This window comes from Archocentrus centrarchus, chromosome 16 (genome assembly GCF_007364275.1).
Source record: "Archocentrus centrarchus isolate MPI-CPG fArcCen1 chromosome 16, fArcCen1, whole genome shotgun sequence".
Classification (NCBI taxonomy): Eukaryota; Metazoa; Chordata; class Actinopteri; order Cichliformes; family Cichlidae; genus Archocentrus; species Archocentrus centrarchus.
In genome coordinates this window covers 4,618,096-4,631,062 of record NC_044361.1, presented here as the reverse complement: position 1 = coordinate 4,631,062, position 12,967 = coordinate 4,618,096, and the positions used below count along the sequence as shown (strand labels likewise).

At 42.7% G+C, this 12,967-nt stretch overlaps 1 protein-coding gene across 2 annotated transcripts; it reads left to right on the top strand.

The window, feature by feature from the left end:
• The first annotated feature begins 4,464 nt into the window (after positions 1-4,464).
• Positions 4,465-12,285, top strand: LOC115793754 (fucolectin-5-like). Of its 2 annotated transcripts, none has more exons than XM_030748846.1 (6): positions 4,465-4,535; positions 4,665-4,736; positions 5,890-6,175; positions 10,082-10,236; positions 11,297-11,576; positions 11,701-12,285. In XM_030748846.1, the coding sequence occupies exons 2-6, from the start codon at positions 4,673-4,675 to the stop codon at positions 11,858-11,860; spliced, it is 945 nt and encodes a 314-aa protein (XP_030604706.1). In that variant the 5' UTR covers positions 4,465-4,535; positions 4,665-4,672; the 3' UTR covers positions 11,861-12,285. The 2 variants fall into 2 exon arrangements, with proteins under 2 accessions (XP_030604706.1, XP_030604705.1); XM_030748845.1 differs by having other exon boundaries at positions 4,480-4,550.
• Positions 12,286-12,967: the final 682 nt, after the last annotated feature.

The window sequence follows — 12,967 nt, the reverse complement described above, 5'->3', positions numbered from 1 at the left end:
TTTATCCACCCACGGCTTCTGGTTGGGAAAAGTCCTGATGGTCCTCCTAAGTGAAGTGTCTTCAACAACTTTCCCAATAAATCCCACAACAGTTTCCGTAAACTCCTCGATGTCTCCGCCCGCGCTGCTGCGAAACATGTCCCAGTCGGTTGAATCCAACGCACCCTGCAGAGCGGCCTCTGTTTGATCAGACCACCGTGTCACTTCTCTCACAGCAGGGGGTTCCTGCCTGAGCCGTTGTTTGTATTTCGGCATGAGAAGCACAGAGGTGTGGTCAGACTTCCCAAAAGGCGGAAGAGGCTTTGCTTTGTAGCCATCTTTGAATGTAGAGTAGCAGTGGTCTAGGGTCCTCTCTCCTCTGGTGGGGCAGTCGATGTGTTGAATCAATTCCGGTATCACCTTTTTCAAGTTTGCACTGTTAAAGTCCCCGGCTACGATGAGAGCCGCATCACGCTGGTTAGCCTGATAGGTGGAAATAGCCTCATGTAGCTCGGATAGTGCAGTGTTTGTGTCCGCCTGAGGTGGAATATAGACGGCGCTGAAGATGACCGAAGTGAACTCGCGGGGCAGGTAGTGGGGGCGGCATTTCAGGGTTAGGAGCTCCAGGTTAGGTGAACATGATTGTTTCAGAGGGACAACATTCCTACTGTCACACCAGTTGTTATTAATCATTAGGCACACACCTCCTCCTCTTGATTTTCCAGACTCACTCGTTCTGTCCGTGCGATGAACACTGAAGAACTCCGACGGCTGTACGGCGTGGTCCGGTATGAGGGGGGTCAGCCATGTCTCCGTGAGACAGATGATGTTGCAGTCCCTTATGTCCCTCTGAAACTGTATCCTGGCCCTGAGTTCGTCCAGCTTGTTATCCAGTGACTGGACATTAGCCAACAGGATGCTCGGCAGTGGCGTTTGGTGCGCTCTGCGCCTCAGCCTCTCTCTTACGCCGGCTCTTTTCCCTCGGGGCCTTGTCCGTGACCTGGGTGCTCCGCGTCCTTTGTTTGAGCTGGCCCACTGGAAACGCTGGATCTCCCGAGGCCAAGTCGGGTCGGGAGAAAAAGGTGTCAGAATACAGCCAGAGTGCTGTATTCTGATATTAAAAAGAGTCTGTCTGTCATACATGATATGACACAGAGCAGGCGGAATTATAAAGTCCAGAATTAGAGCTAAACCTAATATATACAAACAAAGCGTAGGAGCAGGTACGACGGCTGCTGACCTCACCGGCGCCATCTTGGATCGCCATCTGTACCATCTGTACCAGTTTGAAACTTTGCAGAATAGGGCATGTTGATATTGTTAGTGCAAACCTTCATATTCCATAGAGAAATACACAAAGTGCAGCTAAGGTAACATGAGCAAATCTTTTACTTCAAACACATTGGCATGGGCCTGTACATAAGAATAAATTACAATATTGTAATAGTGTGGCAGATTAACATGACACTTGTGGAGCTCTGTGGCAAAAATGGATATCAAAGATATCAAAAAAGACACTTATTTAAATAATAGGCCTAATCCATCATTAGGCCCGAGCCAACCGAAGGGTCGGCGAGGAACCTATTGTAATTGCAAGGGGCGTAGGTGCAAAAAGGAGTGGGACGCAGTCGCAAGTGACCCCGGACCTCACGGGGACATGCGTCATGTTGAGACGTTTCCGAAAACGTATATATGAGGGTGACTGGAAAAGCGCATAATTGGAATCGTAAGAGTTATTCATGGTTTTTTTTTTCTTTTTCTTTCTGCCAGTTTGACCTCAAATTTGACCCCCTGAACGTACTCGAAAACGCACCATTTTTTCTACAGACGTCAGGTCTGGTGAAAAATTTTGTTTTTTAATGTCGCTCAGAACAAACTCTAAAAGGGGGTTCTATGGCGCCCCCCGGAAAATTCATTTTTGGCCTCCTATGGGAGAGGCCAAGATCAACTTTGTCGTAGAACCACGAAATTCGCGTCACACATAGCACATATCAAGACAACCAAAAAATCCTCTTGGAGCACCCCCACACAACAAACAGGAAGTCAGCCATCTTGGCCTGAACTTTGCTCTTTTCCAAATCCGTGATTATGCACACCTCATACTTGAAACATCTCCTCCTAGGGCGTTATACCTACAGTCACCAAAATCGCTCCACATAATCTAGACAAGTAGGGCATTAAAAAGTTATTCTTGGTTTTATAGAATATTGAACGGTCGTCTCACAAGGGGGCGCTGAATTTGGCCTTCGTTTTGGCCTTTTTTACCCTCAGCTTTTCTGTCATCACTCGTGCATGCTTTTCCCGATTTCTCCCAAACTTTAATGACTTATGCACAGACCCACCATGAATCCATAAATGGAGAAACAATGGCAATTCCTGTAATAGCGCCCCCTACATAATCAAACTAAAATTTACATGGAGCTCAGAAATTTTAGTTACTCCTACAATTTTGAAATTTGGTTTACACATTCTGTATATTACCCTGACCAAAAAAGTCAATCAGACCCATGCCTCATTTTGCACGCCGCCCCCAATTCCCCATTGGTTTTCAATGGAAAACCTAACATTTCTGCATGACACTTTATTCACATCTTTTGAGCTGTATACTGACCACAAACATTTCCAGTAAAGCCCTTGATGATGTTACACTGCAGAGGGGCGTGGCCCTGGCGCCATGGTGAGCTTTGATCCTTCGCCGTGACATTTCGATTGCTTCTCATTCTCATATACTTTGTCCGATTGCTCTCAAACTTCACAAGTGCGATAAGGACCCACCCCTGAACACACTCACATGACATTATTGAATGCAGTTATAGCGCCCCTAGTAGAACAAGGAAGTTGCTCAAATTCAAATACTCATTGTCCAATCGGCATCAAACTTCACAAGTGTAATAAGGACAGACCCCTGCACACATCCATATGACATTGAATGAGGGTTAATGCGCCACCTATTGGAAACAGGAAGTTGCTCTAATTCAAACACTCATTGTCCAAACTGCACCAAACTTCACAAGTGTGAGAAGGACCCACTCCTGAACACATGCAGATGACATTATTGAATGACAGATGAAGCGTCACTGACTAGCAACAGGATCCCAATGACACATCCAATCTGCATCAAACTTAAAAATTGTGATAAGGACTCACCCCTCAATACCTCCATATGACATTTAATGCCAGTTGCAGCGCCACCTACTGGAAACACGTACAATAACAGCTCTAACTCAGGTTTTACATTCAGCAGAAAAAGCGGCTCGCTGGGGGTTTGCAGTGCTCACAGGCAGCTTGCTGGGGGCTCGCTGGGGGTTTGCGGGGCTCACAAGCGGCTCGCTGGGAATTTGCGGGGCTTGTTGACGGCTCGCGCAGGGTTCGCGGGGGCGCACAGGTGGCGAGGGCCTTTAACACTACTTGCGGCTTTAATTAATTTTGAAATCTTCATTAGATATGCTGAAGAACTGATAATACTTGAAGAGTATTATCTTAATATAGACTTAATATAAACAACAAAAAAATACTAATTGTTCAAACAGCAGGCCCCATCCAGCATCAGTTTTGCTCTCTTGAATATATTTGCTGAAATTTGAAAAAGTCAATCAGTTGATCATGAAAGTTACAATGTAAAAAACAATAAGTTAACAGAATTATCCTGTTATTTTTAAATACATGAAATACCAATAAAATGACAAAAATAGATTGTGAATTAACTTGTCTAATGTAGAATTACATTTTTTCATAAAAAAAGACTATAAAAAAGGAGTTGAAAATTCCTATTTAAGCATTAAATTCTAGTTTAATGCTGTACATATTGTACGTATCCAAAATGTAATACAAATGTAAACATTTAGAGTTACCACTTAATGTAACTTGCAGACTCCCACCACAAACATGCTCTTTGCATACACTTTGCAACTTCCCATAATTTTGCTGTTTTATTGGTAATATTTTATTAATTGTTTTTTTGTGTGTGTGTGTGGGGTGGGGGGGGGGGGGTATCAATAATTTCCCTTGCGGGATCAATAAAGTATCTATATAATTTGACAGCTGCCTCTTTAAGATAAATCCCAACAAAAGATGAAACAAGGGGAGAAGAACACTTCCAGCAGGCTGGCAGTCAGTCTTTCCCTTACTTTGCTGTCTAGAAGTGTCCAAACATTTTCAGGTGTCTGCAGCACCAGGGGAACTGATTTGTATAGTTAATTAAAATCCATTTGGCACAGAGCACTTTTATAACAATTTTTTTGAAGTTTTCTGTTGTGGTTTATTAACAAAATTAAATGTTGAGACACATGAATTAAGTCTGTCCTAATTGTTTAAGAGCTGTCCTTGTAAGAGTCATTGTTCTATAATTTATTACAAATTTTCAAAAGCTGGCTTTATCTGATCTGTTTTATCAATGATGCCATGAAGCCTTATCTATTTCCAGGAAAAAGGACAAAGTCCTCAGTGGTTTATCAAACAACAAACAACACGTGTCATGGTGGGATGTGAATATAAATAACTGCCCTTAAACAGCAGATTACAAACTAGTAGTTTTCATTGAATGGTGTACTTTTTGTGTGAGTACTTTTTCAGTGAGTAACTTTGTTTTGATTTACATTGGATTTCTGACTTATGGAAGAAATGATTGTATGTTCAGAATGAACATTTCCGCAGTATAAATCTTGTGTAAATGTTTCTCTTGTCAGTGTGAACAATGAAAAACTCTCCAACTCTGCTTTTGCTGGTTCTCCTGGGGACCTGCTCAGCACGCACCTTCAGTAAGTATGATGTGGGTATATATTTCTGTAATCTTTGTTGTAAAACAAGAAAATTAGTTATGTGTAAAAGATGATGTAATAATAGAGTCAATGTGTTTATCATTAAGAAGAAATAGAGACAGTGAGGGCAATAAACAGAGTATAATATGCTTGGTTATTTTCAGTCACTATGTAGAGGTGGACGTTTCCATCCATCCATCCTCTTCAGCTTATCCTGTTCAGGGTCACAGGGATGAAGTGGGGGGTGGATTCAAGCCCAGACCATCTAGCTGTGAGGCAACAGTGCTAACCTCCACGCCACTGTACCGCCCCTCAAATGACTAGTGAAGAAAAAAGGTTAACTATTAAACTTATTAGATGAGAAATTTAGGCAATATTAGTTCCTAATGTGACAGGTAGATGCTGATATATCTTCCAAAAAGACACTCTAAGGAGTCAGCTGTTCAGTTGAAGAAAATCTTTTAAAACTATTGTTTTTATTCACCAAAAATGGGATCGATATAATCATGGTGAATGATGGATAGACTTTGCTCAGTAAGCAAGCTGACCAGCAGTACTGTTAGCTGAAAATTGCACAGCTCTGATATCTTATCCAAATATTGCTCACAGTTTTGTGAGCAAGAGTTTGCAAGGAAAACAAACCAAAAAAAGACAAAACCCAAGAAGTGGTGTCAAGCCCAACAAATCCCGCCCCAGCAGATGTTCTAGTTTGATGTTCTCACAGACACGTCGCTCTTCAGACATTGAATCATAGCGATAACACACAGGCCCATTGCTATAATTTTCCAAAGTTTGAAAAAGTTAAAGTAAAATAATATTCATTTCATGGTCATTTTCATTTTGCAAAAGCTTTATCTCTTTTAATGAGAAAATGCACAATTTAGTGGACATCATATTCATTTTTTTCTGCATGCTATGCAATGCTGCAGGTGTTAAAGTCAAAAGTGTTAGCTGATGTTCTTTGGAAGAGATCAGGGTGGGGAAATAAAAATATAAAAATTAAACAGAGTTATCAAACTAATTCATGGAGGAAATAAATCAATGAGGCACACTCACAGCAACAGCTCGAATGGCTGCTCATTGTCAGTTGCCTGCTTGAATGCATGTACTTTCATCATATTGTTTATTTGCAGCCTAACTCTGTCATTCACAGAAAATGTGGCCCTGCGTGGTAAAGCCACTCAGTCAACACGCTACGACGCAGTAGCGTCAGCTGCCTACGCTGCAATTGATGGAAACCGCGATTCTGATGCTCGACGTGCATCGTGCTCACACACAAAAGAAGAGACCAACCCCTGGTGGAGAGTGGACCTGCTTGAGTCCTACATTGTCACTTCTGTCATCGTCACCAACAGAGGAGACTGCTGTGCTGAAAGACTCAATGGGCTGCAGATCCACATAGGCAACTCTTTGAACAACAACGGCTTAGACAACCCAAAGTTAGTAAATATAGAGAAATAAGTAATTATCAGCAATATTTTGAATCTTTGGTTTTGGCTTTTTATTGTTTCACTTTTGCAGGGTTTGTTTAATTCTGTTTTTTCTGTTTTAGCTGCTTATATTCGGTTATATATTCGCTTATATACTCCATATGTTAGAATCTGACATTAAATCATTCTATTATATATTAAAATAGAGAATGCACAAGTTATGGTTTATGGAGGGGGTTTATTTTAAGATTAAGATTAAGATAGTGTTTATTCGTCACATGCACAGTTATACACAGTACAATGCACAGTGAAATGTATTTTGTACCTGCAACCATATATACACACACATATAAATAAGAAGAATAAAAATAAAAAAGTAATTCACACTATACACTATACTCTATATACTATACACTATACACACTTTTACGTGGAATTATAGATTATAAATTATAATATTTACATTGTGCAATAATGGTCCAGTTAGGGCTCAGAGTTGAGCAGACGGATGGCTTGTGGGTAAAAACTCTTCTTCAACCTTTCAGTCTTAGCCCTCAGGCAGCGGTAACGCCGGCCTGATGGGAGCAGGGAGAAGAGAGAGTGTCCGGGGTGGCTGGGCTGTTTTAGGATCTTCATGGCCCTCAGCCTGCACTGCTTGGTGTAAATGTCCTGCAGGTTGGGGAGGGTGGTTCTGATGGTCCGTTCAGCTGAACGAACCACCCTTTTTAGGGCCATGAAGTCCTGCTTGGTGCAGTTTCCCATCCAGGTGGTGATGCTCCCACGCATGATGCTCTCGATGGTGCAGGTGTAAAAGTTCCTGAGCACCTTGAGTGGGAGCTTGAAGTCTCTCAGCCGCCTGAGGAGGTAGAGATGCTGTCTGGCCTTCTTCACAGTGATGTTTATGTGATGAGTCCAGGACAGGTCCTGTGAGATGGTCACTCCCAGGTATTTGAAAGTGTCCACTCTTTCCACCTCAGCACCACTGATGACAAGTGGATGCTAGTCCCTCTGCTGCTTCCTGCTGAAGTCCACAATCAGTTCCTTCGTTTTGCTGACGTTGAGCAGGAGGTGGTTCTCCTGGCACCAGTTCTCCAGGCGGGAGACCTCTCTCCTGTAGGCTGTCTCCTCATTGTGGGAGATTAGTCCCACAACAGCAGTGTCGTCAGCAAACTTGATGATGACGTTGGACTCTGACGTGGCCTCGCAGTCATGGGTGTACAGTGAGTACAGCAGAGGGCTGAGCACACAGCCTTGGGGGGATCCAGTGTTGAGGGTGAGGGAGGATGAGGTGAGGTGACCCACTCGTACCACCTGTGGTCTGCTGGTCAGGAAGCTGTGAACCCACCTGCACAGGGATGGGCCCAGGCCCAGGTCCAGCAGCTTAGAGACCAGCCTGGAGGGAACTATGGTGTTGAATGCTGAGCTGTAATCTACAAACAGCACTCTCACGTAGTTCCCCTTATCAGTGTCTATGTGTGAAAGGGTCTTGTGGAGGAGGAAGGATATGGCGTCATCTGTGGATCTGTCTGGCCGGTATGCAAACTGTAGTGGGTCGAGGGTGGTGGGCAGTGAGGAGGTGATGAATGTCTTGATGAGTCTCTCAAAACACTTCATCACCACTGAGGTGAGTGCTATGGGCCTGAAGTCATTGGGGCTGCTGGGGTGTGGTTTCTTTGGGACAGGGACTATGATGGACTTTTTAAAGCAGGTGGGAATCACACACAGTTTCAGTGAGAGGTTGAATATAAGTGTAAACACAGGTGCCAGCTGGTCAGCGCAGGTCTTAAGGACACGTCCACTAATACTGTCTGGTCCAGCCGCTTTCCTGGTGTTTACACGTCTAAACGCCCTCCTCACGTCGCGCTCCGTCACAGTGAGTGTCTCCGCCCCTCCGGCCGGGAGCGCAGCGGGCTCTCGGCTTCTCGACTCGAAGCGCGCAAAGAAGTTGTTGAGTTCATCAGCCAGAGAAGCGTCGGCACTCACCGGGGGTGTGTGTGGTGCTTTGTAGTCCGTGATGGTGCGTAGTCCCTGCCACAGTCCCCTGGAGTCAGACTGTTGTAGTTGCTGTTCCAGTCTGCGGCCGTAGCGATGTTTAGCCTCTTTCACCGCTCTGCGGACGTTGTATGATGCAACCTTGTAGTCCTCCATGTTCCCAGAGGCGAGGCCAGAGTTGTAGGCAACGGTGCGGGACCTCAGGGCGTCACGGACAGATTTATCCACCCACGGCTTCTGGTTGGGAAAAGTCCTGATGGTCCTCCTAAGTGAAGTGTCATCAACAACTTTCCCAATAAATCCCACAACAGTTTCCATAAACTCCTCGATGTCTCCGCCCGCGCTGCTGCGAAACATGTCCCAGTCGGTTGAATCCAACGCACCCTGCAGAGCGGCCTCTGTTTGATCAGACCACCGTGTCACTTCTCTCACAGCAGGGGGTTCCTGCCTGAGCCGTTGTTTGTATTTCGGCATGAGAAGGACAGAGGTGTGGTCTGACTTCCCAAAAGGTGGAAGAGGCTTTGCTTTGTAGCCCTCTTTGAATGGAGAGTAGCAGTGGTCTAGGGTCCTCTCTCCTCTGGTGGGGCAGTCGATGTGTTGAATAAACTCCGGTATTACCTTTTTCAAGTTTGCACTGTTAAAGTCAGAATCAGAATCAGAATCAGAATCTTTATTGTCATTGTACACAGAAGTTGCACAACGAAATTTAAAATGCATTCCTTTCTAGGTGCCTCAGACAATAAATAATAAAATAATAAAGTCCCCGGCTACGATGAGAGCCGCATCACGCTGGTTAGCCTGATAGGTGGAAATAGCCTCATGTAGCTCGGATAGTGCAGTGTTTGTATCCGCCTGAGGTGGAATATAGATGGCGCTGAAGATGACCGAAGTGAACTCGCGGGGCAGGTAGTGGGGACGGCATTTCAGGGTTAGGAGCTCCAGGTTAGGTGAACATGATTGTTTCAGAGGGACAACATTCCTACTGTCACACCAGTTGTTATTAATCATTAGGCACACACCTCCTCCTCTTGATTTTCCAGACTCACTCGTTCTGTCCGTGCGATGAACACTGAAGAACTCCGACGGCTGTACGGCGCGGTCCGGTATGAGGGGGGTCAGCCATGTCTCCGTGAGACAGATGATGTTGCAGTCCCTTATGTCCCTCTGAAACTGTATCCTGGCCCTGAGTTCGTCCAGCTTGTTATCCAGTGACTGGACATTAGCCAACAGGATGCTCGGCAGTGGCGTTTGGTGCGCTCTACGCCTCAGCCTCTCTCTTACGCCGGCTCTTTTCCCTCGGGGCCTTGTCCGTGACCTGGGTGCTCCGCGCCCTCCTTTGTTTGAGCTGGCCCACTGGAAACGCAGGATCTCCTGGGGCCAAGCCGGGTCGGGAGAAAAAGGTGTCAGAATACAGCCAGAGTGCTGTATTCTGATATTAAAAAGAGTCTGTCTGTCATACGTGATATGACACAGAGCAGGAGGAATTATAAAGTCGAGAATTAAAGCTAAACCTAATATATACAAACAAAGCGTAGGAGCAGGTACGATGGCTGCTGACCTCACCGGTGCCATCTTGATCATTTGACTGTCATCACAACTTTACATGAGCAAAAGAGACAATTTTAGCAAGAAGAATAAAGTGAAAGAGGTGCCAATGACTCATAAAGTGTTATAATATGGCTATGGAGTGGTTATAGTTCAAATAAATATTGACAGTCTGAAAAACGATAGTGCAGCAGTCACCTGCACTTTTTTTCCATCTGTTCACTAACCCTAATTTCCTTCCTGTGCCATTTTTGTGGTTCTGTAACTGCCAGGAAGTAGTGTTTGTTACAGATTGTTAAATTCACAAATTCTGCTACTTTAAAAAAAAAACTTGGTGCCATGGTAAACTATATTTCTCTCATACACATTTTCTCTTAGGGTTGCTCATCTTTCTCAAGTTGGTGCAGGCCAATCCTACACTGTGACTTTCACCAGTCGTGTGGAGGGGCGCTATGTAACTTTGACTCTGCTTGGTTCACAAAAGATCCTCACACTCTGCGAAGTGGAAGTCTACGGATATCACGCTCCAACTGGTGAGAATTTGAGCTACTACATAAATAAATGTGGACAGTATGTGGCCTTATCACCAAGGTGCGGTGTTGGGCCAAAATTTCAAGGTGATATGAAACAGGTATGATAAGTGCAAATAACAAAATGTGGATTAAAAATTCTTACTGTTCCTCATTGATAGACGAAAAACAGAACCACCCCAGGTTTCTTTTTAGCACCAGCATGAGTGCTGTTGAGCTAGAAGTAGAAATCACTTCATATGTCATTGACATATGAGTCTTTGACCTAGTGTTTTGTGTTTATTGTTAAATATCTACTGTTTAATTTTTAGTTAGCTTATTATTTAGGTTTTCTTCTTTGTGATTTCCCTTTGTGTTTTCAGTCTTGAACAGTAGTTCTAGATACGTTTGTGTTTTTTGTACTTGCCCATTGTTGCCTACCTTTTCCCTCTGTGTCAATTCCCCTATTTAAGTTATTCAGTCTCCATATTTAGTTACTGCTTTTAATTGCCTATTTTATTTTGGTGCATTTGTCTCTTGTGTTTTGTTTTACTTTCTCCCATATGTCATTGTATTGATTGTCTACACCTGTGCTAGTTTACCCCAGCTGTATTTACTTCCTGTGCTTCCTTTTGTGTGTATAAGTAGCCTCAGTGTAGCATCAGTTCATCTTTATTAAGAGGCTACAGACTTTTATGTGGAAGCAATTAAACCATTATTTTTAAAAGAAAGCCTTTGCTTGACCCATCTTTCTTGCCTAGCTACAGACTAATTTCTATTTATTTCCATTTTTTTTTTTTTTTTGGGGGGGGGGGGGGGGGGGGGGGGGGGGGGGGCAGTTCTGTGGTCATTTTCAGATGTTTAGTTAAAGAGATTCATCTGATTGCTGAAGCTTTCTGTCCAATATTGTAGAGTTTTTACCTTACAATAGAAAGCACCTTACGGTGACTGTTGTTCTAAATTGGTTCTCTCAAAATAAAATGGAACTGAAAATTTTAATTGACTGTAATGGATTTCTTGAAGCCTAATTGTGATTATTAAGACATCCAGGTGTAATTATTTCTATAAATTTGTTCTTTTGCAGGAGAGAATCTTGCACTTCAAGGAAAAGCCACACAGTCCTCGCTGTATGAGTTTGGCATAGCCTACAATGCCATAGATGGAAATCGCAACAACAATTGGGAAGGGGCATCCTGCATTCAGACAAGCAATATTTTCAGCCCCTGGTGGCGACTTGACCTGCGCAAAACCCACAGAGTTTTTTCTGTTATAATAGTCAGCAGAGCTTCGTTAACAGAAGGACTCAACGGAGCTGAGATCCACATCGGAGATTCTCTTGATAACAATGGAAACACCAATCCCAGGTACCTCACAGAGTCCTAAAACAACCCAATGTTGTTCACAGCCTGTGAAATCAGACACATGGTGAAAGTGAACTATTTATCAAACTTCTCAGGTTAACCAAACGATTTCCACTTCTTCTGCCAGGTGTGCTGTGATCTCAAGCTTCCCAGTAGGTGCCATTCAAGAATTCCAATGCAACGGGAATAATGGGATGGATGGCCGCTATGTCAGCATAGTTATCCCAGGAAAACAGGAAATCCTGACTCTGTGTGAGGTGGAAGTGTATGGCTCTGTCCTGGATTAGATGGAAAGCTTATATCACTTACACAGTGATTAAAATAAATAAATTTAAAAATCTGGATAATAAAAAAAATCATGCTTCATTGTGATTGTTAATATAAAAACAACCAGTGTGAGCAGAAAAATACTGCATGTTTGCACTGGAGTGATGTAAATTCAGCTATTATGTTATATGCAAGACAGTGAAGATGGTGCCATCCTGTGGTGACGCTGGGCTGCTGTGTTTGGTGATTAGATCTTCTGATTTTTTTACATTTATGAGACTCATACTCAAAAAAATTGGATAGAAAATGCAATCTAAAAATAGGTCTAGCAATAAGATTATAAACAATGATACAGCTGACTTTAATTTATTGACATTAACATTAATTAATAGGTAAAAAAAAAAAAGAAAGGTTGCACTTAAAAAAAAAATATATACATATGAGACATAGATAGACTTTCTGAGTTTGGGCCAACAATAGGGAAGCCCATAACCCGAAAGATCATACATTAGGCAATACCTCTGATCACAATATTTCACTACTGAGACTAGATTATTAGTAATTCCTTTAATAAAGAAAAAATGCATTACTTTTGTGTTGCAATGCTTGTTTTTTGTACTTCAGTGTAAAATGCACTATTTATAAGAAGTACATCCATGCAATTCATTTTCTTATTTTTTTTTTTTTTTTTTTTTTTTTTTAGCCTGTCATGTCTGGCAGTTTTCGCACTCAGAATATGATCCGAATACGCTGGTGTACCAAACATATTTGCTTTTCCAAGAATAGCTCTTTTTATAATAAGTTTTATAATAGGCTACTCTTGTTAGCATGTATTTAGTTTGTATTTTAATTTTATTTTATTTATTTATACCAGGCGTGACAGGCAGAAAGGAAAGGGTATGAAAAGGAGTGAGAAAGAAAAACAAAAACAAAACAAAGGTGTGAAAAGAATAATAAAAGAATGATATCCACATATCTACACATGCACATGCATACACACATACACACACACAATCCTGCTGTTGCTTGCAAGTAATGTGTGTATGTGCCTCTGTCATGGAACGTACTCACCAATGGACAGAGGTGGGAAGTAACGAAGTACAAATACTTCGTTACTGTACTTAAGT

What these genes read in the sequence shown, in the direction of transcription:
- LOC115793754 (XM_030748846.1), top strand. Translation starts at nt 4,673, where the DNA reads ATGAAAAACTCTCCAACTCTGCTTTTGCTGGTTCTCCTGGGGACCTGC. An exon ending in AACGGCTTAGACAACCCAAA is followed by an intron (nt 6,176 to 10,081) that starts GTTAGTAAATAT and finishes ATTTTCTCTTAG; the next exon opens with GGTTGCTCATCTTTCTCAAG. An exon ending in CGGATATCACGCTCCAACTG is followed by an intron (nt 10,237 to 11,296) that starts GTGAGAATTTGA and finishes GTTCTTTTGCAG; the next exon opens with GAGAGAATCTTGCACTTCAA.